General features: G+C 41.5%; 1 protein-coding gene across 2 annotated transcripts in view; it reads left to right on the top strand.

Annotated features, from left to right (window-relative positions):
* Positions 1-23,822, top strand: part of SNX30 (sorting nexin family member 30) — a 67,805-nt gene that overhangs the window by 12,296 nt on the left and 31,687 nt on the right. For both annotated transcript variants that reach the window (XM_042015249.1, XM_042015247.1), the window contains exons 2-6: positions 7,244-7,432; positions 13,751-13,861; positions 17,441-17,599; positions 20,147-20,342; positions 21,649-21,848. In XM_042015249.1, the coding sequence (XP_041871183.1) occupies positions 7,244-7,432; positions 13,751-13,861; positions 17,441-17,599; positions 20,147-20,342; positions 21,649-21,848 (855 nt within the window). The remainder of the gene's footprint in view (positions 1-7,243; positions 7,433-13,750; positions 13,862-17,440; positions 17,600-20,146; positions 20,343-21,648; positions 21,849-23,822) is intronic.

Genomic DNA, 23,822 nt, shown 5'->3' on the forward strand with positions numbered 1-23,822 from the left:
TTCCATCAGGTCATAAGTACTACTTTGTGTAGCTTAAACTTAACTGAACTAATTGTGCTGGACAGTTGCCAGCCTGGCATCTTCCTTAGGAAGATAGATGTAGCTTTCTGCAAGGATTCAAGTGCTCTGAAAACAGATGTGAGAGCTAACCTTTTATCTGGAACATCTTATGTCAAGAGAACAGCTCATCTTGTGGATGTGTTAAAATACCTCTTGACGTTTACCACATTAAGGAAGCTATGGCAATCCTGCAGTTACTCCTTGTGCTTTCTTTCCTGTTCAAAGGATATGGGGGTGTACATGTCAGCTTCGTGGCAGTTAATAAGTCAAAAGCATGTCGTATACCTTTACATTTTGCCTAATTAATGCCTGCTGCAAATAATAGCCCATATCATCTTCCAGATGCCTGGCCTTCGAAGGCATTTGGCCTTTCATGGACAGAGCAGCACAGTAACATGGCTTATTACTAGTATTGAAAGTCTTGTCTTAATTGTCATAAAACATCTATGAGATGCCACTCACATTCATCATTTTCAGAGTCTAACCTGAACCACATTTAGGTTTAGAGTGGTGTTGCACAGTTCCCGTTCCAGACTAGGGAAAGAGGCCAGCCTGTTATGGACTGTGAGAAGACAGACTTACAGCCAGACTATATGAACAGATAGGTACTTCACACCTTCTTGTGACACTTGCCTTTGCCGTGGTGCACAGGAATGCTGAAGCTAAGCCATATTGTAGCTGAGTCCCTAAAGATTTTAGCAGCAGAGGTAGGAGGTAGCTTATAGCTCTTTCTGAAAATGGTGTTTTTCCAGAATATTTCTGTGCCCACATTCTTGTTCTGTTTAGCTTAACTGTGGTGACTTACGGGAAAACAAACCACAAAGTAAAATAATCCGTCCTATGCAATTTGGCTGTTAATCTCAGAAATGAGGTGAGAATCCCGTGACCTACATGAGAAGGCTTGGAAAATGCTTGTGTCAACCATGTGATGCCTCTATGAAGCTTGTTTCAGTGTTTCTCTGTCCAGCTGAAATGCAAAGAAGCACTGTTCCAAGTATGATACCTGTATATGCAAGAATGCTCCCAGGCGTGAGTGGTACCAGGCTGCAGGCCATCGTGATTAGCTGTTGCATCTTAAATTCTTATTTTTTTAAGGGATGCTGAGGAGCATGTTTCTAGGCAACTCTGACCAACAGAGCAGAAATATTAGTTCAAATGAACACCAGAGCAAAGTTACCAGACTCATGGCTTGGCAGCATGTTGTACTTGGACGCCTATTTAAAATATTCTGAGAGCAAATTGATCTAGTCTTATCTAGTGGATTTTTGGTTAGATGGGCAAAATACCAGTTGTACTGCTGAAACTTTAGAGATGAGGCATGGCCCTGTTAGACTGGGGGCTTTCTGCCCATCCCTGCAGAGTCCACAGATATGGTTCATAATACCCCATGGCTAAGAAGTGAAAATTTGGGCTTGTGTCCTCAGAAACTCAGCGTTGTTCCTTGTCTACTGACACATTTTAAGGTAAGAGCAAGAGGAGTTCCTTATGATTTGTACTTATTCTGTATTGCTCTTAAAATGTCCTCTTACAGTCTGATTTTAGATTATTATTATAATGGAAACCGCTGACCTCTTTGGAAGGTATCATCTTGTTCCTTTTAAGTACATCCACATAAATTATACCATCCTTCCCATTACTGGAGAAGGATGTCAGGAGCTGGCACATAGAACCACTTACCCTTTCCCAGGAGGGTAGGTCTAGCCTAGGAGTTGATTATCACAATTCTTCAGTTCTTGTCAAACAACAACTTAGCACTGTCTTATTTGTGCATCAGTGTAAGAACATGGTTATTCTTCCTGGAAATGAATAGGGTTTTTGGCATTTAACTATGGGGATTTATTTTTTTAAAACACAGTTGAGCATGACTGCCTTGTTCTTTCCATCCCTTCTGTGTCCACAGCATTCTCCCTTCTCTGCACTCTGTCTCCCCATATTGGTGCCTTAAATTAACTGCTCAAAAGCAAGTGCAAGGTACTGTCAAGTACCTCAGACTTGTCAAGAGACAGAAGTGACTTCTAATAAACAAAGTCTGATGCTACTGCCTGATAGAGAATGAAACCGACCATACATAAAGGGAAAGTAAATACATTTTCTTCCCTTGTTCTCTATCTAGCTGGTATTGGATAATAGTCTTGTGTAGACTGAAATTTCACTGAACAGATGCTTAGTGGGGTCTTCTAATAGAATGCTGTGCACAGATGAGCTAATCTAGGTGTACTGGAGGATGCAGAAGTGCTTTTTCTTCCTACATGGAGCTGACCTGTCCAAAAAATACCTGCGTTCAAAACTTGCTGGGATGGGACCTGGAGTGCTGTGAACAGGTTTGTGAAAGCCAAGTTCATGTAAGCTTTTATAGTGCCTTCAGGAATGTTCACGTCTAAACCACGTCAGTCTTCCAGTCACTGGCTGCCATTCTTCTCTGACTTACTGTCATGTACTGAAGGTATGGAGATTAGAGTGTTCCAAAAACCAGCTGCAATTGTTGAGTGGAATTGTTGTCCGCTTAACACAACTCTGGCTGTCGTTGTGTCTCTGGGAAATGAATGGCAAAAAGCAATGGAACACCTTTTAGAAGGAGGAAATATACAGCACTCTGAATTTCGGAAATGAAGCAATGAGGTTTTAGGAGCAGTACAGGCCTGGCTTTATGGTCCCTAAGTTAGGCAGGGCTATTTAGGGTTAAGTGCACCTCTTGCCTATAAACACCAACATTTCTAAATGTCTCTTACTGTCACACAATACTTGTTGAATGGGAGCAATGGGCACAGAACATCACATGGGTTCAGGCTAACCCTTTCCAGAGGTGAGTTCATGTGTGCTTGGAAGACCTGGCTGAACCACGCCTTCTGCTTCCTTGTAGACTGCTGCTTAGAGAGCAAAGCCATCTGGTTAAGCTGTACACTTGCTCAGGCAGGATAGGTGAAAACTAGGACTTAGTTTGTGGAAACTGTAATATTGACTAGCTGCCTGTACCTCAGCAGAAGACTCCATGGTCCTCACTTCACAATAAAGCAATACCTACAGAATTTTAGACCCTTTTTTAGTATTCAAGGGTTGAGTCCTGGATGCTTTCTCTGGCATACTACTCCGTGGGAGGAGGCTGCCATCCAGAAGACTGAATACCAAGCTCCTGAAGTTTTTACTTTATGTGGATCCAACTGCTCTGTAAATGGAGTCGTGGAAAATCTCCTGGGAGAAGATGACAACAGCTGGAAACTTCCCAACTCATTTTGGATTTCACATGCAGACTTCTAGTCTAAAAAATTCAGTTGAATTTTATATTTGGATGGAGTGAACTTCTTGATAGATTTAAGATCTGTTTCTGGGCAGGCTGGCCGGTCAAGGTGTTTGGACAGCGTGAGACAACAAACTAATGTGAAGCAGTCTTACTAGATAGCAGCCTGCATAGTTGGCAGGGTGCATTTCCAACACAGGCAGTTAGTTCCTACTTGCCTGGCACTGTAGGATACCAAACATGTGCTGCTAAAATCGTCTGACTTATGTATCCATAAATTCCGTTGTCTTGGGGAATTCTAGAAAATTCGTAGGAATGCATGAAGGGCCTGCCTTTGTGTGGTTTTACAACTGTACTCAAGAGCCTAGTATGTAGCTCATGAACATGAAAGTCTGAATGTCACACTCTATCTACTTCAGGTTGTGATCCAGGCCTTGCTACACCTTCACCTGACCTACTTCAACAGTTAGCAAAACTATGGCAGTGAGGGACAGAGACTAAGGATCTTTGCTTTTTACTTTAGAAAAAGCTTCAAAAGTTGGGAAAATCTTTATGGATGCTCTCTAAGAAGCGAAGAATGTCTTGACAAAACATGTCCTCCATGCCACCTTGCCCAAAGCCAGAAGCAGCCTCCCCTCCTCTCAGCTGTGGGGCTGCTCAGCTCTATCGCAGACTGACCACTGTGAGTAGCAGGTACTGTGACAAAACCTGCTGTGACTTGGACTGTGCTGGTCTCTAATAATGCAGAGAGGTACTTAAAACATGGATGGGCAGCTACTTGGTGCACTAAAGGTGAAGCTGATGCATGAGCCACTGGCACTGAAGTCAGACACAGCTTGCCAGCTTGTTTATATAAAACAGATAATACTGGCCAGTATTTCAGATGCTTGTGGGTATGATAGTTAGAAAAAGGTGGAAGGTAGAAACACAGGTGGCTGCCCATCTCCTTTCCCAATAGACTCTGCAGAACATACTCTGCTCTCTGTGGTAAAAACAGACCTACACAAATGATTCAGTCTCATTTCCACAACAGCAAAAAAAAAAATTTCTTCAGGTCCCATGGAAGAAAGGTGGGGCAATTAACATGACAGGCAGGCACTCTGCTGGTAGGATTACAACCTGAAATATCTTGCTGGGAATTCTGTCATACTTCAAAGCCTGCCTCTTTCTAGCAATAGTGTAAGACTTCAGCAAAACTGATCCTGTCTACTGTTAAATGAGGGTTCAGCAGCCATAAGCATAGTTTCTAGTTTACTTAGCTAGGAGGTTCCACCCGTTCAAGAGGAGAAATAGTTAGCTTCTAACTTGGCTTTCATCTACTGAAAACTAGCCAAGTAGCAGGATATGATGCCAGCTGTGGTTGCCAGGGGAGGGAGGATCCTGCAGATGAGGCAGTATAGCGCAGTAACACATCATCTGTCCTTTCCCCACCACTGCAGCTAGCTGCTCTCCTGGTCTGAGCCACTGCTGGTACAGAAACTTTATTTGAGACACTTGAGTCTGGAGTGTTTCATCCAAGATAGAACTATCACAGCCTTTAACACCCAAGACATTCCACGGGACCCATGACTAAAAGAACACATTCAAGTCCAATGAAGTGGATTCAAGCCTTCACAGACTTCTGCCCTGCTTAAAATGTGCAAAGCATACTCATATGATATTGTTACCTCCCAGCAGAACTGGTGAGGAAAGTGCTAACTTCATGCAGCTGGCTGCAAGCTGCATCTTTGGTTCTTTCTCTAGATTCTCATATTTTAAGCAGATTCCATCATATTCTTTAAGCTGTCTTTTGGAAGAGTTTTCTTATAAGCTTTTGAGATCTCCTGTGGAACCAAGCTTAAGCTGTTTCTGCAAGTTAATTGTCATACTGGAAGCTTAGAATTTGACTGGCTGCAGTTCTGGCACAACTTGTACATTAATGCTTATTGCACATGGGCAATGATGAGCTGTCTTTTCCTTTTGGAAACAGAAACAGATTTGTCTCCAGCTACTGTGGTATCCCAAGGTTTGCTTTGCTTTTTACTCTGTTCAGCCAAATTCTCTTGTCTAGCTGAACCACAGATTTTCTGAAGCCATCTCCTGTTGTTAACCATATCCTGTCTACTGCTTATTCTGTTTGTGTAATTTCAACAGAACTTGTTATCTACTCAGCTATTGTGACATTGCTTCCTCCTGTTACACATGTTCCTCCTATGCTGAGTCCAAGCCAGATGCTTGTGTAGTTTCAGGTGTCTACCTCATGTCTGAGCTGGCAAGCTATGTCATGCTCATCCTGCTCTTTTGCCCTCTTGGGAGTGTTTGGGTGCCTGCCTTCTGGTCTTGCTCATGTGCCAGTCAAATCTGAAACCTTTCATCTGTTTGTTGGCAGGCTCTTCTGTACATTAGCTGAGAGAATGTATCTAACCTGTCTATTAATAAAGAATAGTTCAGATCCCCCCTTTCCGAAAATGTCTAGGCTAAACAATTATTTTCTCTACTTCATAAGGCAGCCCTCTAGGCGAAGAGCAATGCTGCTACGGTTCTGCAGTACTGCAACAGACAGATGGCTCTCTATGAAATCCCAATACTGTCATGATGGGTTTGTGACAACGACTGGTAGGAATTTAGCTGTCTTTTTAGCCATTATCAAAGGCAGACCTTTGTAAATAACTTTACCTCAAAGCTCTTGCCTGTGATTCTGAACCTTTGGCTAAAGGAGCACTGTTGAACAGAGACAGTCTCACCCATACATGATTGCTTTACTAAGATGATGTATTTTGTCCAGCCACTTACAGATTGTTTGAAATTTGGTCTAAGAAGTAACTGTATAAGTAAAACACTTTCAATTAATGTGGTGTTTAGCTGTAGTGATGTTTCTCTGCTTAGCAACAAGGGAAATCACTCTGTAGATAAATCTATCCCTGTACTACTATTAAAAAGATGAAAACAAAAAAAACTCCTCATTTCTCTAAAAAAAGAGCCATGGATCCTTAGGACTTTCTAATACTGTTGTTGATGTTCCTATGTATTGTACAACTTGTCACACACTGTGAGCTCCCTTTGCTACAAAACCAGAGCAAAGAACATGTTAAGTTGCTGTGATATTTATGTAAGTGCAATAACCACTGTTACAGAGTAGTTGGTTTGTACTCAAGTGTGAGATTTGAAGGTGTGTGGATGTACCAAGTTAGCTATAAAGTTGTTTTGTGGGTTTTTTTTCCCGTGCTGCCAGATCAGTTTCAAGGAATTGCAGACTTCCTAAACATTTGTGGTTTTCTTCCTAAAATAGCCACTTGCTGGATCTTTTAGCCTCTGTCTTCTCTAGGCACTGGATGATACTCTTAGACTTGGGAGAATGGGAATGAGGACCTCTCCAAGGAAAAAGCAGTGTTTTCCTTTGCTTTAGAACTCCCAACAGGGAGGTGTGCCTGGACATGGTGTGGGAGAGTATGATCCGTGACTGTTCTGTAGTGCAGTGAGGACAATTCAGGCTCTGACTGCTGTCGGCATGTGTGGAAGTTAACAGACTGGATGGGAGGCCTCTGGGGAGGTGCTCCTTCATCCATCATAGGAGTCTCCAGAGGTGAAAGCTGACTGCATTCCAGGCAACTGAACTGTTGCCACTTTGCCTGAAACCTGTCTTATAAGTAGGTCTCTTGATTTACCTACCTAATTTGTTTTCAGTCTAGGCTGGCTCAGTCTCACCAGGAACTGTGGGTTTAGCAGTGCTCTACTTCCTTATGAATAGAAAGCAGGTTGTGCCGGACTTAGGGGTGGTATAGTGGTGATGTGCTTTCTCCTCGGCTTAATGCTTGAAGACTTCAGGGTGTTGCCGAGGTGTCCTGGAAGAGGGCGATCCACGGAGCTGCTGAAACAAACAACCTTTGTAATATATCAGAGAAGTTTGTCCATGGTATCTTTGAAAATACTGTGCTTTACCTTATTTTTTTTTTCCCCTCTCCAATACAGGATCTCAGTCTGCCCAATGGCACACCCGTGGACACTTCTAGCCCAGCCTCCTCCTCATCTCTCCTCAACAGACTGCAGCTGGATGATGACTTGGATGTGGAAACTAGAGACCTCTTTGTTACTGTTGATGATCCCAAAAAACATGTGTGCACAATGGAGACATATATCACATACAGGGTTACAACAAAGGTACAAAGCAATATTCTCTTTCCTAGTACTTCCTTCTTTGTGGAATAACTTCAGGGCATGTTCTGGATATTCACATCTTGCACTGTGTTTTCCTATCTTAAGGACAAGAACTTAGTATCTTTTGGTACCTTGTGAATGTGTTGAAGATGAGACTTCTCTTAGCAGAACTGTTACTTCAGTGTCTGAAATTGTGGAAAAAGCTTTTAACGTGTCAGCTTAGATTTTTTTTTTTGTCTCTGATTCCTAAATAAAACTGTCTGTAAACTTGTAAGGCCAGTTTCATGAACTTCAAAATTTTTTTGTTTAAGTAATCTGACACTCATTTGGTTTGAGTTCCCTTGAGGGGAATGTGCCTTGATGCTGGTTCACCATTTTGTGTCTATCCTTTCCTGAAATGCTTTAAGCTTGTTGTTGGAATTGTTTACTACATTTCCTCTGTTATTCACTTTAGTAAAAGTCCTGATCCTCAGCTGTAAACCAGCTTTCATGCAGTTGCTGGTTCATGTAGCTGTGCAGCTGATAATAAAATGAAGTAGCCTAAGAATGCTACTCCCTATCAAAAGAGGCTGGAGATTTTTTCAGCACCTGTTGTAGTTCAATCATGAGTGTAATCTACTTATATTTATATGAAAACTGATCTGAAAAGTCCACAACATTCACAACTGAAATGTTGATTTCTCTTAACTGAATCATTCTCATGATAATGAGCTCCTAGGTGATGTTGACATCTGCTTTGGGCACTTGTAGTTACCTAAGGCAAAAAGTGTTCACTAACTTTACTAGTAACATACTTGATACACTTGTCCAGAAAGATTAACATTCCTCTGGCCCACTTAGAAGGCAGTATGTACTGGAGCGAATATTTTTGTTGGAGATAAGGAACCTTTACAGGCCACAGATAATTTTTTTCCAAATGTCCACTTCAAAGTTTCACTTTCAGACTGCACAGGAGAAAATGGGGTTTCTCTGAAATAGTAGCTATCTATTGCTACACTTTTAACACAGTTCGGTCATTTATTTTTACTCTAAGAGTCTTAATCTTGCAGGAAACACTGTATCTTGACTACTAAATATACTAAGAGGTATTGCAGGAAAGTTTTTTTACTTGGAGGAGCTTAGCCTTCAGCTGTTACTTGACCGGAAGGAATAGGAACCACAAAATGAGATGCAGCTTTCCACAGGCAAATGCTCAAAATTGGCTAACATTGTTTCTCTCTTAAATTAAGACTCAATTATTTTGTCAATATAAAATCTCTCTATGCAGTGGCACCCTAATAATGTTCTTGTGCTTAGAAATCCTTATTTCAAGGGTTCCTTTCATTTTTAAAGCAGAACTCTGAAACATGGCCAAGGTATTTACCATATTTAGATCAGGTGTATTACCCAACAGTGTCTCTTTTTTAATTAAAAAAAAAAATTATATACTTCTGATTTGGATGTCTACCTACCTTATTACCTGTCTATTAATACTTGTTTTATTTTGCATCTCATTGTAGCACATAAATCTGCTATATCATACCATTGCAATGCTATTATGAAACTGTGTAAGTTATTCTTCTGAATCGCCATGAAGTCCTCATCTCTCTGGTTTTATTATTCTTAGAAACTTTTGGTTAATCTCTAGGGTCAGAACCTCTAGCACTATCTACCATTTTTTAAGACTAACAGTATTAACGGTCTAACTCATTCTTGCCCTACAAACAAGACCTCTTCAATGCCAGGCTAATTGCCAATTAGCCATTGTAGCTGAAAGCGGTAATTAAACATGGCAGAAAAGCTGCACAGGAATAATCCTTAGAGTGAGATGAGGAGCCTTCTCAAAACCTCCCTTGCAGCCTTGCAGGAAAGAAGTCTGAGACCTCTACAGGGTCTCTCTGGTGCCTCTGAATGCGGAGGCAGGGATCGCTGGGGTTTTTTTCTTCTCTACTGGAGAATGCTTCTGGAACCTCAAAGGTTTGGATAAACATAGGTCATAGAATGAGTTATTCTGAAGACTGAAAAGCAGCATTACTAGGTGCAAGAGGGGAGTTGCTAATGCTGTAATGTGTGGTTGTGGCTGTGGCAGAATGCCGTTGTAGGGAAGAGCGTACACCAACAGTCACAAACAGTCTTGTTTGTGTTGTGTGGGGTTTTTTTCTTTTTTCTTTATACAGGTCTTTCATTGTAACAGCAAACAAAATAAGAGAAGTCTTGCAGTATGCCCCAGGCTTTTCATCTTCTTACACCTTGTCAGCAGGTGGTGGTGACTGAGGAAGGGTCAAAACAGTGGCTTGCAAAGGAAAACTTAGGAATTTACTTGATCCTGCTTGTGTACCTGTTTTCACGGCTTCCTAGTAAGAGCCAGGTAGCATTCCCTAGCCTGTTTTTTGGATGAACACATTTAAAGAATGTAGTGGTAATCCTCCAGCTAACAAGACAGTGATTCAGGACTGACTCTCTTGATTCTTTCATATCCTGTTTTCATCTTGCTATTGCAGTTACTAATGCAAGATAGTAAGAAGTTTCCTTACACAGGGAGACTAGTGAAACCGTAAAGGTGGGTGAAACTTGTGCTGGAACTTAATTAGTCTTGACTGTGATGAAGTGTCTTTGTGTTCTTCACATAGACAGGTATGTGTCCTAGGGGATTTTACCAGCACATCTTTTGTAGGAAGGGGGAAGTAAAGCTTGGCCTTGTGTTGTGTAGTCATCTCTCCTGAGTGAAACATAATTAAGTGTGCTTCTAACTTCAGTTTCATTGTACTTTCTAGGATAGCAAGGCCTTTTTCTGTGCCTTTTCCCATGGAGGTCTGAACAGCTGAGTGCCATTCTTCAGAGTCATGCAGTTGCTCTGCAGGCTTGAAGGGAGAGTCTTTCAAACCAGTCAGTACTGAAGTGGAGGTCTTGTTTTCACTTCCTGTCCTCCTCATGCTTCCAGTCCATGCATTGGGTAGATTACTCAAACACATGAAACAGCTTGATTCCCTAGAGAGGAGCAGGTGAAAGTGATATGAAGTCTTTTTCAAACAGCCTGAACTATTTGAGGCAAAGGAAATGCTGGAGTGCTGAAAACACCAGCCTTTTTCTCTTCCCCCTCCCCTCTCTTTTCCTAGTTGAAGATTTTGCCTCAAACTTAAATAGTAACATGGAGGGGAATCTGCAATCAAGTCTAGTGACTTAGAGAGTAGAACTAGGGTTCAAAAATACTTTCATATAGTCATCACAGGCTAGCTTTAGGTTTGGCTGCTAACTCTTTCCAAGAAAGACAATAATTTTACACGAGACCAAGACTTGGTGATTGCCTTAATACTGCCTCTAGTCAAAACCATTTCATCAACTGAGGTAGAAGTGTCGGTAACTCTGCCTGATTTCCAGCAAGTAAAACTGAGCCCAGAGTGCTGCAGTGCTGACTTAGTGGAACTGTGCTGGAATCTTCAATAAGTTCCTGGAAACATCTTGCCCATTATTTTTTGGGAGCTTGAGATTGGCCATGTAGGTTTCTCAGCTTCCTTTGGAAGAGACATGTCCTTGCAAGATGAGATTTATGAATCTTACTGAGAAAGCAGGAGGAATTTAACTGTGTCAAAAACATAGATGCTTCACTTGTTGTCCACTTGTTATGGAAATTTCCCTGCCCAACCATCCAGGAGCCACTCTGGCAGTCACTCTTGCACCATCTGAGCTGGGACTGAGGCCCCTAGCTACTCACACAGTCACACCAGGTTTTCTTACTGGATTGACCACAGGTTTCCCATAGCAGACTCTCAGCCGTCTCAACCCTTAAATTAATTTAAGCATAGTGCAATAACAAACAAGCAGCTTGAGCTGGTGCCTCTGAGGAGGGACCCAGAACAAAGGAACTCCTACGCTTTTATCCCCTCACCAGTCTGAGTGTGGGAAGGTCTGGGATCATCAGCTCCTGCCGTGTCTCAGTGTCTGGTCCCCTGGCTGGGCCACAGGTCCCTGGGCCCTTGTTGTGCCGAGGGTCAGCTCTTCACGGCCTCTTTGCCAGAGCTCAACCTGCAGCTCCCACTGCAGCTGCACCACAAGCTACCTCAGTGAACGTGTTCCTCAATACTGTGCTTGGACAGTGGCAAGATCGTCCTTCCTCTTATGTGCAGTTTGGAAAAAATAACTTGTGCTAAACTAATGAACAGTTTGATCTGAGATCCAAATTCTTTCAGCATTAGTGAGGTTCCACTAAAACCTTGAAGGGCCTTTATGTTCTGCCCAAATAGTCTTTGAAAAGCTTATTTGCTGTCTAGATTTGATAGCCTGTACAGTAAACACTGAAATGTTGCTGCTGTATTTTCATCTCAGAGGAAAAAAATGTGATAGATGGTAAACTTTGCAATTCTGCTTGCAAAGGAAAGGCAACAGGAGCAGTTTGCTAGAGGTGAACGATAGCTCTTGTATCGTTTCTATACTGGGACTTAACCCTGCTTTCCTACTCTTAGACAGTCCTATACAGTTTTCCTTAACTGTTAGCAGAATAGTGGTTAATAAGCTTCTCAGTGCTAACAGATGGGAAAATTTACCTTCATCCTCATGGTACAGGATAAGACACTGTAGTGTGTAGCCATTCTGATTACTCTCATTCACTCACTGTCTGATCTCTTAAGATGCCTTTGGGCAGTGACAGTTCACAAAAGCTCTGCTTTCTCCTAAGTAATTACTACCTCCCCCCCTTCCCCTCTTTTTCTTTTTAAATTTCTAGAATAATGGAATTCAGTCTGTTACTCGAAACAAGTGAAAATGATTCAAATGAAGTCTCAGAAGTCACATTTATAATGTGGTACTCTTACATGTTAAATAAGCTGGTGTTACTCTGAGGTGTGTGTAGCTGAGTAAAGCACAGATCTGCAGTGGGTATCTAGGTCTTGGTAATCCCTCATCTGTAAACATGACTGCTCCAGTTCATGAGGATTTGTTATGTTAGTCCATGGCTATATTGCTTACCATGGCTAGCACGTCAAAGGAGGGAGGAGCTGATCGCACCTTCTTCTTTTCTGTCTGTCTATGCCTTCCTTTACTAGAAGCCAAGCCATTTCTTAGGTAACAGCACATCAGCTTGCTGCTTGTAGTATCCTAGACCTACTGTGCTGTTGATACTGTGTTAAGGCTCCTGACTTCACCCTAGAAAAAGATTTCAGATGTAGAACTTGTACAGAACCTCCAGTGATGACTGATGGGAGTAAAATGCAGCAACTGAAGAGTTAGAGTCATCCAGAGAGCAAGTGAAGAGGTGGAATGCATTTAAAGGCTGCTGCTGGCTGGAAGTAGCAAAGCAACCAGGTGCTGGACTCGATGCCAGTTCAAAGCTGGGATTGCTGGTATATTCCCCAGAATGGGCTGGGTTTGGTGCCTGGCTGCAGACATGTAGTGTCCTGGCACTGCAAGCCATTTGTTGCAAGATGGCTGCAAGTAACTTAATTATAGCTCCCTGTGCTTCTCAGTGGGACGTAAGTACAAGGGCCGTCTACCTTCTAATCAGGGCTAATGCCAGGCTCTTCAGCAGACACTCCTAGTTGGTACACAGTTTCACAAATACTTGCAGGCAGTTGCACTATGTGCTCTGCAAACAGCCCCATACAGTCTGCCTTCCAGGCTATGGACTGTTCAAGGAGTGGATAAAACACTTGCCAGCAGTTTCTCTGCATACTTACTTTTTTTCCCCTCAAACTTGTAGCGACTTTGCCCTAAAGAAGGAAAATTTAAAAGATTTCATTTAATGCACTAATATATCTAATCAGGCATACACATAAACAGACTTGTTTCTTTGTCTTGAAAATCAACAAAAACAGTCCATCAAACCTCACATTGGCCTACATTCTAATCTTTTAATCTTAGAGTGTGAAAAGCCCATCAGTTGCAGAATACAGGGACAGCAGTGAAACACTTTTTCACTCATGGATAATCCATGCCATAGAATAAGTCAGTAAATACCTTTACTTTTAATTCTTGATGGGTAAAATACTCGTGTCCTCAGAATGAGTATCTCATGCAGTCTTTGTAATCTTGTAACTGCCAAGAGAGTAATGTAGTACACAGTGCTTCTGCTCTACACACTTCTCCTGTAATGAGAACAGAACATGTAATGGACTACAAATAGATCTTAACACATCAGCTCCAAACAATCACCTTTCATATTGCTTGCTTTTCCACTGCTTGAAAAGCCAGAGGATCTTTCTCTCATGCTGGCTGCACAATTTTGGGAATTAAGACTCCCTGCAAGGCTTGTTCTGCCTCACCCTTGGAGGGATGGCTGTACTGCATTTTCTGCTAAGCTCTGAAGTGAGAGGCTTTGGTGCAAACTAAATATATCCTGTTCTTTTCCAGACCACACGAGCAGAGTTTGATTTGCCAGAGTATTCTGTCCGTCGGCGGTACCAGGACTTCGACTGGTTGAGAAACAAGCTGGAAGAGTCTCAGCCAACGCATCTTATTCCCGTAGGTAGTAAGCAAGAATCTGCTGTTAAAGACAGTTGTGCATCTGTCTTCCAAGGGTAATACTTGGATGATATGTGTCTGGATTTTAAAAACAGTACTTCATTCTCTTTGAGTATTTAGAGTTAAATATGGTACTTATAAATTGTCTTATAGTGGAGTGGAAAGAACTTCCCATTCCATACTGGTTAGGAAGCGTAGACTTTCCTTGAGTGGCACACCTGAGAGGTGAGCTTTGTCAGCCTCCTGCATGGCAATACATGTGCTGACTTCAGTAGTTGTGACATAATACATTTAATCTGTTTGCTCAATTATTACATCTGTATTTCAGAGCATCTGGGGTTATGAAAAGCCACACGTACTTCAGGTTCTAGTCTCGGTTTTCAAGATGACCTTTTGAGCTGGTTTTACAGGGTAATTTAAAACTATTTGTGCTAACACTTAATAGCCATGACATTTAATAGCACAGACTTGGAAGTCTCAGCCTCTGGCTTGGTAGCTATTGCATGCCTTCAGTAGGTAGAAGTTTACCTAATAACATTTGCTAAACTACTGCACCCCTTGTTGCTGAAACTGGTGATTTGACCACGTTATTTGATGTGAGGAGGTTAGTACTACCTTATAGGTTTGTTGTGTGCATAGGTAGGAAACCTGTGCGATCACCACCTTCAGCCCTTTTGAACAAAGAAATTAAAAAAGTCCTGTAGGAATTGAATTGTCAGGAAATAACAACACTACTACCATACTTTAGCTTGCCTGTCTGGGGTGGATGATGTGATGGAAGTTCCTCTGCCCTCCCTCCCTCCCTCAGCAAGGAGTAGGCTGTGAGAGAAGTATTGTTAGGTTGCTCTATGGTCGAGCGCTGTTTTAAGTCCTTTGTTACGCTGGGACTTGCCTCAAGTGGAATAATAACTGAGTCTCCCAGAGATAAGAAGTACTTCACAAAACCATGTGACACCACTAACTGGCAGCAAATATGTTTAGTGAACAGTAGGGAAAAGAAAGACAGTGAGCATAAGGTGGAGGCATGTGTAATGTGTTAAGTGCCCATACTCTTTTCTTACTCCCCATTCTATGAACAGCTGGAACAATTGCAGTTAAGTTTCTGCAGATTCTTGGGTTTACTAACAGTCAACCAGTTCTGCCTGAAGCCTGTAAGGCAGTAAATAATAGTAGAGTAACAGGAGGTGAGTCATAGGCAGGGAATCAAGCTGCTTTGCTGTGACCAGGAATTTGTTGCACACAGAGCAGCAAACTTGGCATGAGTAGCTCCTGTACACGGAACCGGCTGCAGAACAAGCCAACATCTTAGGTGCCTTTCTTCTAGAAAATCTGGAGATATAAGGATGTGCTGCCCTGTTTTATCTGTTTATGCACAAGTTAGCAGTTATGGAATCTCCTATTAATCTCCTCCATGCAGGTTATGGTGGGGAGACTGCTAAATGCTTTATGTATTTATCATCTAGAAATAGATGGAGTGTAGAAGCTAAAGGCAGTTCGCTCAAGTGCACTCTGAGAAGATGTTTCAAGACAATCTAAGACTATATGTATTTGTAATTATGGATACTGCAATCCTTGAAAGCCTTTTGTTTTAACAAATTATCAGAAGGGAGTTGTTTTCCTAATCTGTGTAGTAGTGATTCTGCCTAAAATTTTCCTGTAGCAAATGATGTGTCTTCTCAGTGAAGTGCATCATGATAGCCTACACTTAGGAGCCAAAACTAAGCTCAATATGGGTTCCTTTTCATCTCTTCAGCTACTGATAGTTACATTTTCTTTAAAAGATCTGAGGCGTTCTAATATTTTCTTTCAAAAAACAGTAAAACTGATGTCAGATCTGTCTCTAGACTAGAAAGGTAAACCTAACGCAGCCAAGGTCCTTGTCCTTGGATGGTCATGTTTGGGTACTTGAAGCTATTTCTGATTGCTCTGTGTATTGATTACTTGCGATGGACCTCCAAAGGCCTATAATGGAAAGGAATGTACCTACTGCTGTAGTTGAAAGCAGGTTAAACAGCAGAAGTCTTTGTAATAGAGATGCACTCTTCTGTGGCTCTCAAATGCTCAAACTTCAGTGATTATTCAGTGCCAGTTTGCATGCGTTTGGTTGAATTAGTGTTCTTTAAACTCGTCTTCCTTTCCCTCTTTTTTCTTTTCTTTAAACATTTTTGTTTTCCTCCTGCTGAGGTATGATGCTGAGGTAGTGACTTCCTAGAGTCCCAGCTAAAGTTTACAAAGCAAAGGAAGAGAGTTTCTTTCTCCCTGAAGACTAATGCACAAGGCATTATTCTTTTGAAGAAGTCTAATGATAGTGTACCTTACACTGGTTTAACTAGAATGACTGACTGATTTGAATGCTAAGCATAACAAGGTAGGTCTTAAATTGTAAGAACCAAATACAGTGGTCAAAATGTAGCTGTATTGCAGCTAAGTCATGCTGGCTGTGCTTACCTAGGAGATAGTGTCTTCATGTACAAGCCACATCAGCTTGGGTATAGTGGGAAAGCAATATGTATAGACTTCTTTTTCTTTAATTATTTTTGACAGATTTTAGATGACAAAGACTCTTTCCAGAGGTGAATCCTGATTCCTGAGCTGGGTGAAAATGGCTGTCATTGCTAGCCTTACTGTAAGCAGATTGTCTGGATGGACTGGTTCACAAGAATGAAATGTGAAGCACAGTTTTAAAACTGATGTTAATCTTGAAGTCTGTGCTGTCTGTACAGAAAAAAAGCAGATCTAGTGGTAGAGCTGAAACTAACCATGCTTCAGCTTAAAAAGTTGTCTTCCATCCAAAGTGGTAGTTCAGAGTGTGTAATCTAAGTGTAACGGGGGGACTATAGCAAGTCTGGAGACAGTCTGGGCTTACATGCCAAGCTGGACTGCGGAGATGAACTGATGGACTCAAGGCAGTAAGATGTAAGAGTGGATGTACTGTCAGACCTTCATCACTTACAGAAGCATACTGAGGAAGGTCAGCCATGATAGATGACTGGGTGTGCTCGTACTTCAGAAAAGATCCAGCCATTTGCTGTGTCAAGCTGATGGTTTGTTTTTGCTCAGTGTTCTCAGTAAGGCTATCAGCCTTTTACAGGAGGACCATGTTCAAAACCTCTAAATTGGTCAGAGAGGAGTGTGTGGAGTAAGTAGAATAGTCAAATTTTCTGAGTTTCCCTAGACTGGGCAGCCTTGCTTCAACACTGGGTGGTGGGGGGGTGTGTACACTTCTGTTACAAATAGCATGCAGCTCTTCTGGCATCTCTTTAGAGCTGGATCGTGAACGTGAATAGCAGTAGAGAGAACAATCTAAGCTATGTTAAAAGTACTTAGTGTGAGTACTGTCTGACTTCCCTGGTGTGGCTCTCAGCTGAAGCCACTCAGTAGAATGGCTAGCTTTAAGCCAGACCAGCTAAAGGGTAATTCTGAGCGCAGCTTGAATCCCATCTGATGCATGGTTCATGTTAGCAAACACAACGTTTCAGTTCCTGTTAAGACTGGAATTTGACTGCTTTGTTTGCTTCCAAGTAACAAAAGCAAGTTTTTGGTCTTTTGAATCTTGTGCTGTTTGCTTATCTCTGACAGCCTCTGCCTGAAAAATTTGTGGTGAAGGGTGTTGTTGATCGCTTTTCGGAAGAGTTTGTGGAGACAAGGAGGAAAGCATTAGACAAGTTCTTGAAGAGAATAACTGATCACCCAGTGCTGTCTTTTAATGAGCACTTCAACGTCTTTCTCACAGCTAAGGTAAGCCAGTAACTTTCAAATGCAGCTGTTGACAGGAACAAAAGAACAGAAACCTTTGCAATCCCTTCAAAAATTAAGGTGAAAAGGCATTAACAAAACTACATGTGGAGATTAGAGCTTCCTCTGAAATACCAGAGGGTTGCTGGGGACCCTGGCTATTGTGTGTGATGGACCCTTATGAGTGACAACAGTATAGGTTCCCTGTGCTTGAAGGGAAGAGGAATCCTCTTGGCAGATTGATAAATTGAATTCTTGTTTTGGAGCCTAGAACATACTCCTGTTATGCAAGAGAGATTAAAAATTCAGAAAGCGGTAGACTTTAAAATCTGGTTTTGGGGAGGAGGGAAGGGGTAGAAGAAGAGAAGTCTCCCTTGCATGAAAGCTTGCAAATTTCTTGACTTTTTATCTTGACTGTGCTTTTTATACTGCTTGCACTTGATGCCCTCAAAACTAAGCATGGAAGCCTCATTCTCATTTGTTCTCAGCCAGCAGTTACATGCTCATCTTCTGCATGACTCATGCAGGAATGGTGCAATTTTCTTTGGCTTTCTTTAGAACTGCATTTTAAATCAGACTAAGAGGACCTGCAGCTATGCTTGGGTTTTACCAGATAGGTGAGAAGAGCTATAAAAGCACGCCTTTCCAAAGTCACATTACTCTGGCTCACTTAAATGCGATGTTTGAGCTCACTTCAGGTTCATGCTCTGCTTGCTGTTAGGAATCAATCTCCAGTGTTCTTTTATTTCCCCTCCATGGTGAAATTAACCAGTGACACAAGCCAGTAACAGAATTTGTTTAGCACCTTAAATGTCAGATAGCTCTGTTCCTCTTTTCAGCTGTCCAAGCATGATGCAGCGTTCTTAGCTGCTTTTTTCTCTTCTTCCACCCCTGTAAAATGAATGTCAAGGGCTTCATCCTATGCTTTTGGCAGAGTTTGCCTTGAGGTTACAGAGCATCCTGGGAGGAAGGGGGAAAGGACAGCTGTTCTGCTGACTGTCTCTAGTGTTTGAACTTGGTCCAGTGGAGCAGTGAGTGTCAGTTCAGTGTGCTAGGACTTCAGAATTTAGTTACTACAGGAAGTCATAAGATCACCTTCTGGTTGAAAAGGAGAAACCAGCATTTCTTCAGAGTCCCTGTTTTGACCTGTAACATACTAGAATGCTTGAGAGAGTGAGTGAATAATTTTGAGTTCAAGGATCTTTTCTGATGCCTGTTTGCAGCTAGAGCTTAGGACACGCGGAAAGTAAAAGTCAAGGAACCACTGCATTTAAATGCAAACATAATAGAAAATTATAATAGCTGCTAAGATGTCAGGTTTTTGTAATCAGACTTACATTTGACTTACGTTAAGTACTTGGAAGGAATACCATAGTGCATATTTTGAAGATGGCTGCTGGTTTTTTAAGAACACTTAAGATTTTAGTGTAGTCGGTAATATGTCTGAATGCTTAATCTCTACAGGCCTACTTCGTTTGAACACATCTCTTCCTCAGGCTGTATAGGATAACCTAGTTATAGCTCCTGGCCCTGTCCTGTTTTGAGATGTTGAATACTGACCTCTGCTGGAAAGAGTAAAATGCAAAATTCAAAATGCTTTTTGGCTAACTAAAACAATTTTTTTCTGGTGTACTGTTAAGATGAAATCCCTTGAAGATTGTAGGCAGTCAGTCTTGTTAGCACAGGTTTTCAGAAAGTTGGTTTATGCAAATGTGTAAAGGAATGTCAAGGAAGTTTACACTTTCTGTGGAGGCAACATGGATGCATCTGACCCAGCCTGAGCTACAGTGCCTCTTACAGAGAAGCTTTGCTGGTCTCCCCATGCTGCACTTTTTCTGCGTGCAGTCTTCACCTTCCTCCTGTGTGACCATGGATCTGGAGTGAGGAGGCTGCTTACCAAATAAGTGTGCAATGTGTAGCTCTCTACTAGGTCATGAGAGCCAGCTGGTACATCTGGTTAATACTGGCATTGTGGCTGTGACTTAGATGTATGTGTAGATGAATGATGTGAACTGTTTTGGTGGAACCAGAGCTGTTAATATGGCTGCTTCTCTGGTGAGAGTACAGGAACATGGGACAGTATGGCCACATGCAAAGTCAGGCTACTTAGTTATTTCTAATGTACTTCATGCTATTCTCCTGGATAATATACCTCCATCTAGGGGTAGACTTGAAGCTGTGCTCAGCTATACAGCTCGTAGAAAGCCTTTGTCCAAGGCTGCATGTCACGTGTAATCTCTTGCCTTCACAAGATTTGATCTTGACTGGAAAGTATCCTTCATTGTATTAATATTTGAACATGTAAGTGAGTATTCCTAAACATATTTCTTCGTGTGTGTGCTTTTGGGTTTTTTTGTGTTTTTGTTTTGTTTTGGATTTTGTTGTTGTTTTTTGTGGTTTGCTTTGTTTGTTTTGTGGTTTTTGTTGTTGTTTTGGTTTTTGGTTTTTTTTTGTTGTTGTTTTGGTTTCTTTTTTTAATTTGTTTTGGTTTTTGTTTGTTTTGGTTTGAGGTTTTTTGGTTTCGTTATTTTTGTTTGTTTTAATTCCTAGGATCTTAATGCCTACAAAAAGCAAGGAATGGCTTTGCTATCAAAGATGGGGGAATCTGTCAAATACGTTACGGGAGGCTACAAATTAAGAAGTCGGCCACTGGAGTTTGCAGCCATTGGGGATTATCTGGACACATTCTCTCTAAAGCTTGGTACCATTGACAGAATAGCACAACGGATCATCAAGGAGCAGTTGGGTAAGGACACAAGGTGTTCCATCATAATACTTCAATCTGAATGCTCTGTGTCTTACTCTGGTTGATAGCATGATCAAGATAATTTGTGTTGATGATTCTGGCCTGTAATAAGTCACACGCAGGGCAAAATCTAATGCCTGTTCCAGATTTTAAAAAGGCCCAAAACCTAACACGGTATCTGATATTAGCACAACTCTCCAAATATTTTTTTAAAGTTGAACTTTTTATATCAACCTACTATCTTACTAGAGTAATTTTTTCAAAGAATTTTTAGAAGGTGGAAGAACCTGTAGATTCTATGGGAGCCCAGAATGCAGAGAACATTTCTCTGCCTGTTTGGAAGGGTCCTACCCCCCTGGACAACACTGTTTTTGACCTTCATCCATGGAGAAAATTGCCTACCCTCTGGGAAGAATTACAATCTACACTGGTGTGAGCTAGGTGATAGAATATTATGTAAAATTATCACAGGGTGAAAAATTTAGAGGTTTTGGGTTTATTAATGCAGTAAGTAGATAAAAGCAAAAAACATCAAAATGGAGGATTGTTGTTGTTCTCCAGACCTTCTTCTTCTTCTTCTACTACTCCATGTTCTGCAGTAGAAGTAGTTTGGAATGATTGGATAAAGAATTCCGCAGTTCCTGTCTGCGTGACAAGAAAATTTACTAGACATTGGTAGAAAAGTGAAAATATCTTTCATTTTAAGTTTTTATTGGTTAATTTACCTTTAAAAAGGCTGTGCTATCTTGACAATTTGGCTTTTCTTGCATTCTCTACTTCACGCTATGTCTGGGTCACGATAGTGGCTTGTATTTTGCTGATAAGACTTAATAAACAACGACAGAAGAAAGAGAAGGCTAAAAGTCCCATTCGTCTCTGACTCCTGGCAAAGACTCTAAAAAGCGTTCTCCATCAGGGGAGACACAATTAGGGCACTGGACTGCGTCAGATTCCACCTGGAGGAGTAAAAATGGAATTCCTAGATGAAGACAAGCTTTACAGGCCTGTCTTAGTAGAGTTAAGTCTTACGTATGTTTAAAAAACTAACTGGCTACTGCAAAGGTGCAAGAGTCTTTGTATTGGAAGTCTGTAGGAATGGTAAGTTAAGAAATAGGCAACTTGAACCTGTCACCTCTGCAGCCGTAGAGCTCCGTCTCTTTAAAAATGCTAACACAACACAAATCTTGGCTCCCTGTGGGGATTAATGTTACTCAGACTTGGTGCATAATTTCTCCTGTTTTGTGTTTGCACATCTTTGTGTCTTGCTCTTACTCTGTTAATCTAATTTTCCATCTGCCTCTTGCAGAATACTTGGTGGAACTACGAGAATATGGGCCTGTTTATTCAACCTGGGGAGGGCTGGAGGTTGAGCTGTCAGAGCCACTGGAAGGAGTGTCTGCCTGTATTGGGAATTGCTGCACAGCTCTTGAAGAACTCAGTGAGGACATGACAGAAGACTTCCTGCCTGTGCTTAGGGAATACATATTGTATGCTGAGTCAATGAAGGTAAAGAGAGCCCTGTGGCAGAAAGTGCTGTCATTGTGTTTGCCTGGAATTAGCGAGTTTGTTCTTTTTAACAGTGAGAAATGCTGGTAGTGGGAAAAGTGGGGAAGTAAATAATACATTAAGTAGGAGGATATTTTCACAGTCAAAACAAAACTAGGTATGTTTAATAGCTGGGTACTGCATGGGTAGCAGTATCTGTCTGGTCTGCTCTTCAGTCAAGCTAGGGTTAGTGTTGTAGGGTGTACACAACGTGTTGCGGAGTTGCCCCTTCATTGGTGTGGCAGGTGGTACTCTATTGGAGACATCTTGTGGCTGCCTCGAATCTTTCTTTGAGATTTGAAACCAGTTGTGCTTCAGCTCTTCATGACAGGGTCAGTGCCTGGTCCTACAGGAATAATAGCACAGTAATTTCTGTCACTTGTATGTAGCAGAGTTGGGTGCCTTGTTTTAGAACCATGTGTCCAAATGACAGGCACGGCTTCCTCTGTCATCCCCATACCCTAGGCATGATGTGTCTGTTGTTAAGTTCTGCATACCAAGTAACTGCGTAAAGATGGTATTCTGTGACTCTTAATCTGTCTAAGAACCTGGTGTTTTACTGTTTACGCAGATGTTATAAAAGCTACTTTAATGTGGGTTTTATTCTCTTGAAGTTAAGGAGTATTGGTAATCAATCACATCTAATGGGGACAAGAACTACTGAGTAAACTTCACTAAAATATTATATCAAGGACTTTGGTTCATCCATCGGAGCTTTTCACTACACGCCTATGGCGCAGTACGTATTAGCAGTCCCTCTATAAGGGACTTACAGACAAGTTCCTTCTGAAGACTTTCCACTTGGAACAACTGCTACAAGGCTATGATACACACTCCTTTACAGATCTAACAGCCCATTATAAACTTACAGTCTGAACATGGTAGTCATTCTTAATCTCATCCTATGCTTCTCAAACTGAGAATTGAAACACTTACTTGTAGATGTCTTTTCCCAGCTTCAGGAGTTGTGCATCTCCTGTGTGGCTAAGGTATTCTTGCAGGTGACTTTACACTAATTCCCTGAGTATATTCTTTGCTTTTGTCACCATGGATTTGACCCCAGCATGAATGAAGTGTGTTTTCTTTACGGAAGTTTATTAATAGTAAAGTATTACTTGAACACAGTGAGCTGTAGGAGGCCTTGTCTCAGGATGTTTGAACTGTAGGAAGTGGAGGTAGATGGAGTGTGCTTACAAATAAACATGAGGCTAGTGATTAAATACTTTAACTCAGAATGTCTGGCTTTTGATGCTAAAAATGCCTACCAAAGATGGCATCTGAAGAGGCAAACCGAGTTGTGAGAGGTGCTCTTCACAAATATAGCAGGGGAAATTTTTTTTGAGCTAAAAAGCAAGGGTTTCTTTAGCTGAAGAGTTACTCTAGGCAGATAATCACCACTTACCACAGGCAGAGCGGCATTACAGACTTGCACCTAAGCTTCCTTTTGGCCTTTTAGAACCCTTCTATAATGGCACTGTCTCAAGCCAACAGTTACTTAACTGTCTAACGCACTTCTTCAGCCAAAGAAACCCTTGCTTTTTAGCTTGAGCTTTTTAAACTGTGGACTTGACTTTCTAGTGGTCTAAAGGATTATGCTGTTCAGTGTCTGGCTTGGGCATCTTACTGAGATGCTTTACTCAGTCTAAAATTTGAAAATTAAAAACAAAAACTACTGTTAGCCAAGACTGTTCATATTTTCCTTACCTCTCAAATAGCAAAACTGAACTCTCAGGTTCTACAAAGTGCAGTTTTCTTCTGCTAGGAAACATCAGCCTATTGCTGTTTCTGAACTGGCTACTGAACTGTTTTTGCAGAATCCATAACACCAAGGAAGTAACCAAGGTTAGTAAGGAGGTTACACTTGGAGTGCAGGAGGCTTTCTGTTGAAAGGGGCATCCTCTTTCCTTGCAGTGCATTCCTCTTCATCAGCTGCTG

The sequence above is a fragment of the Corvus kubaryi genome, unplaced genomic scaffold (assembly GCF_017639235.1).
Source record: "Corvus kubaryi isolate FWS band 111438036 unplaced genomic scaffold, C.kubaryi_AGA036_p1.0 split3-37296, whole genome shotgun sequence".
NCBI lineage: Eukaryota > Metazoa > Chordata > Aves > Passeriformes > Corvidae > Corvus > Corvus kubaryi.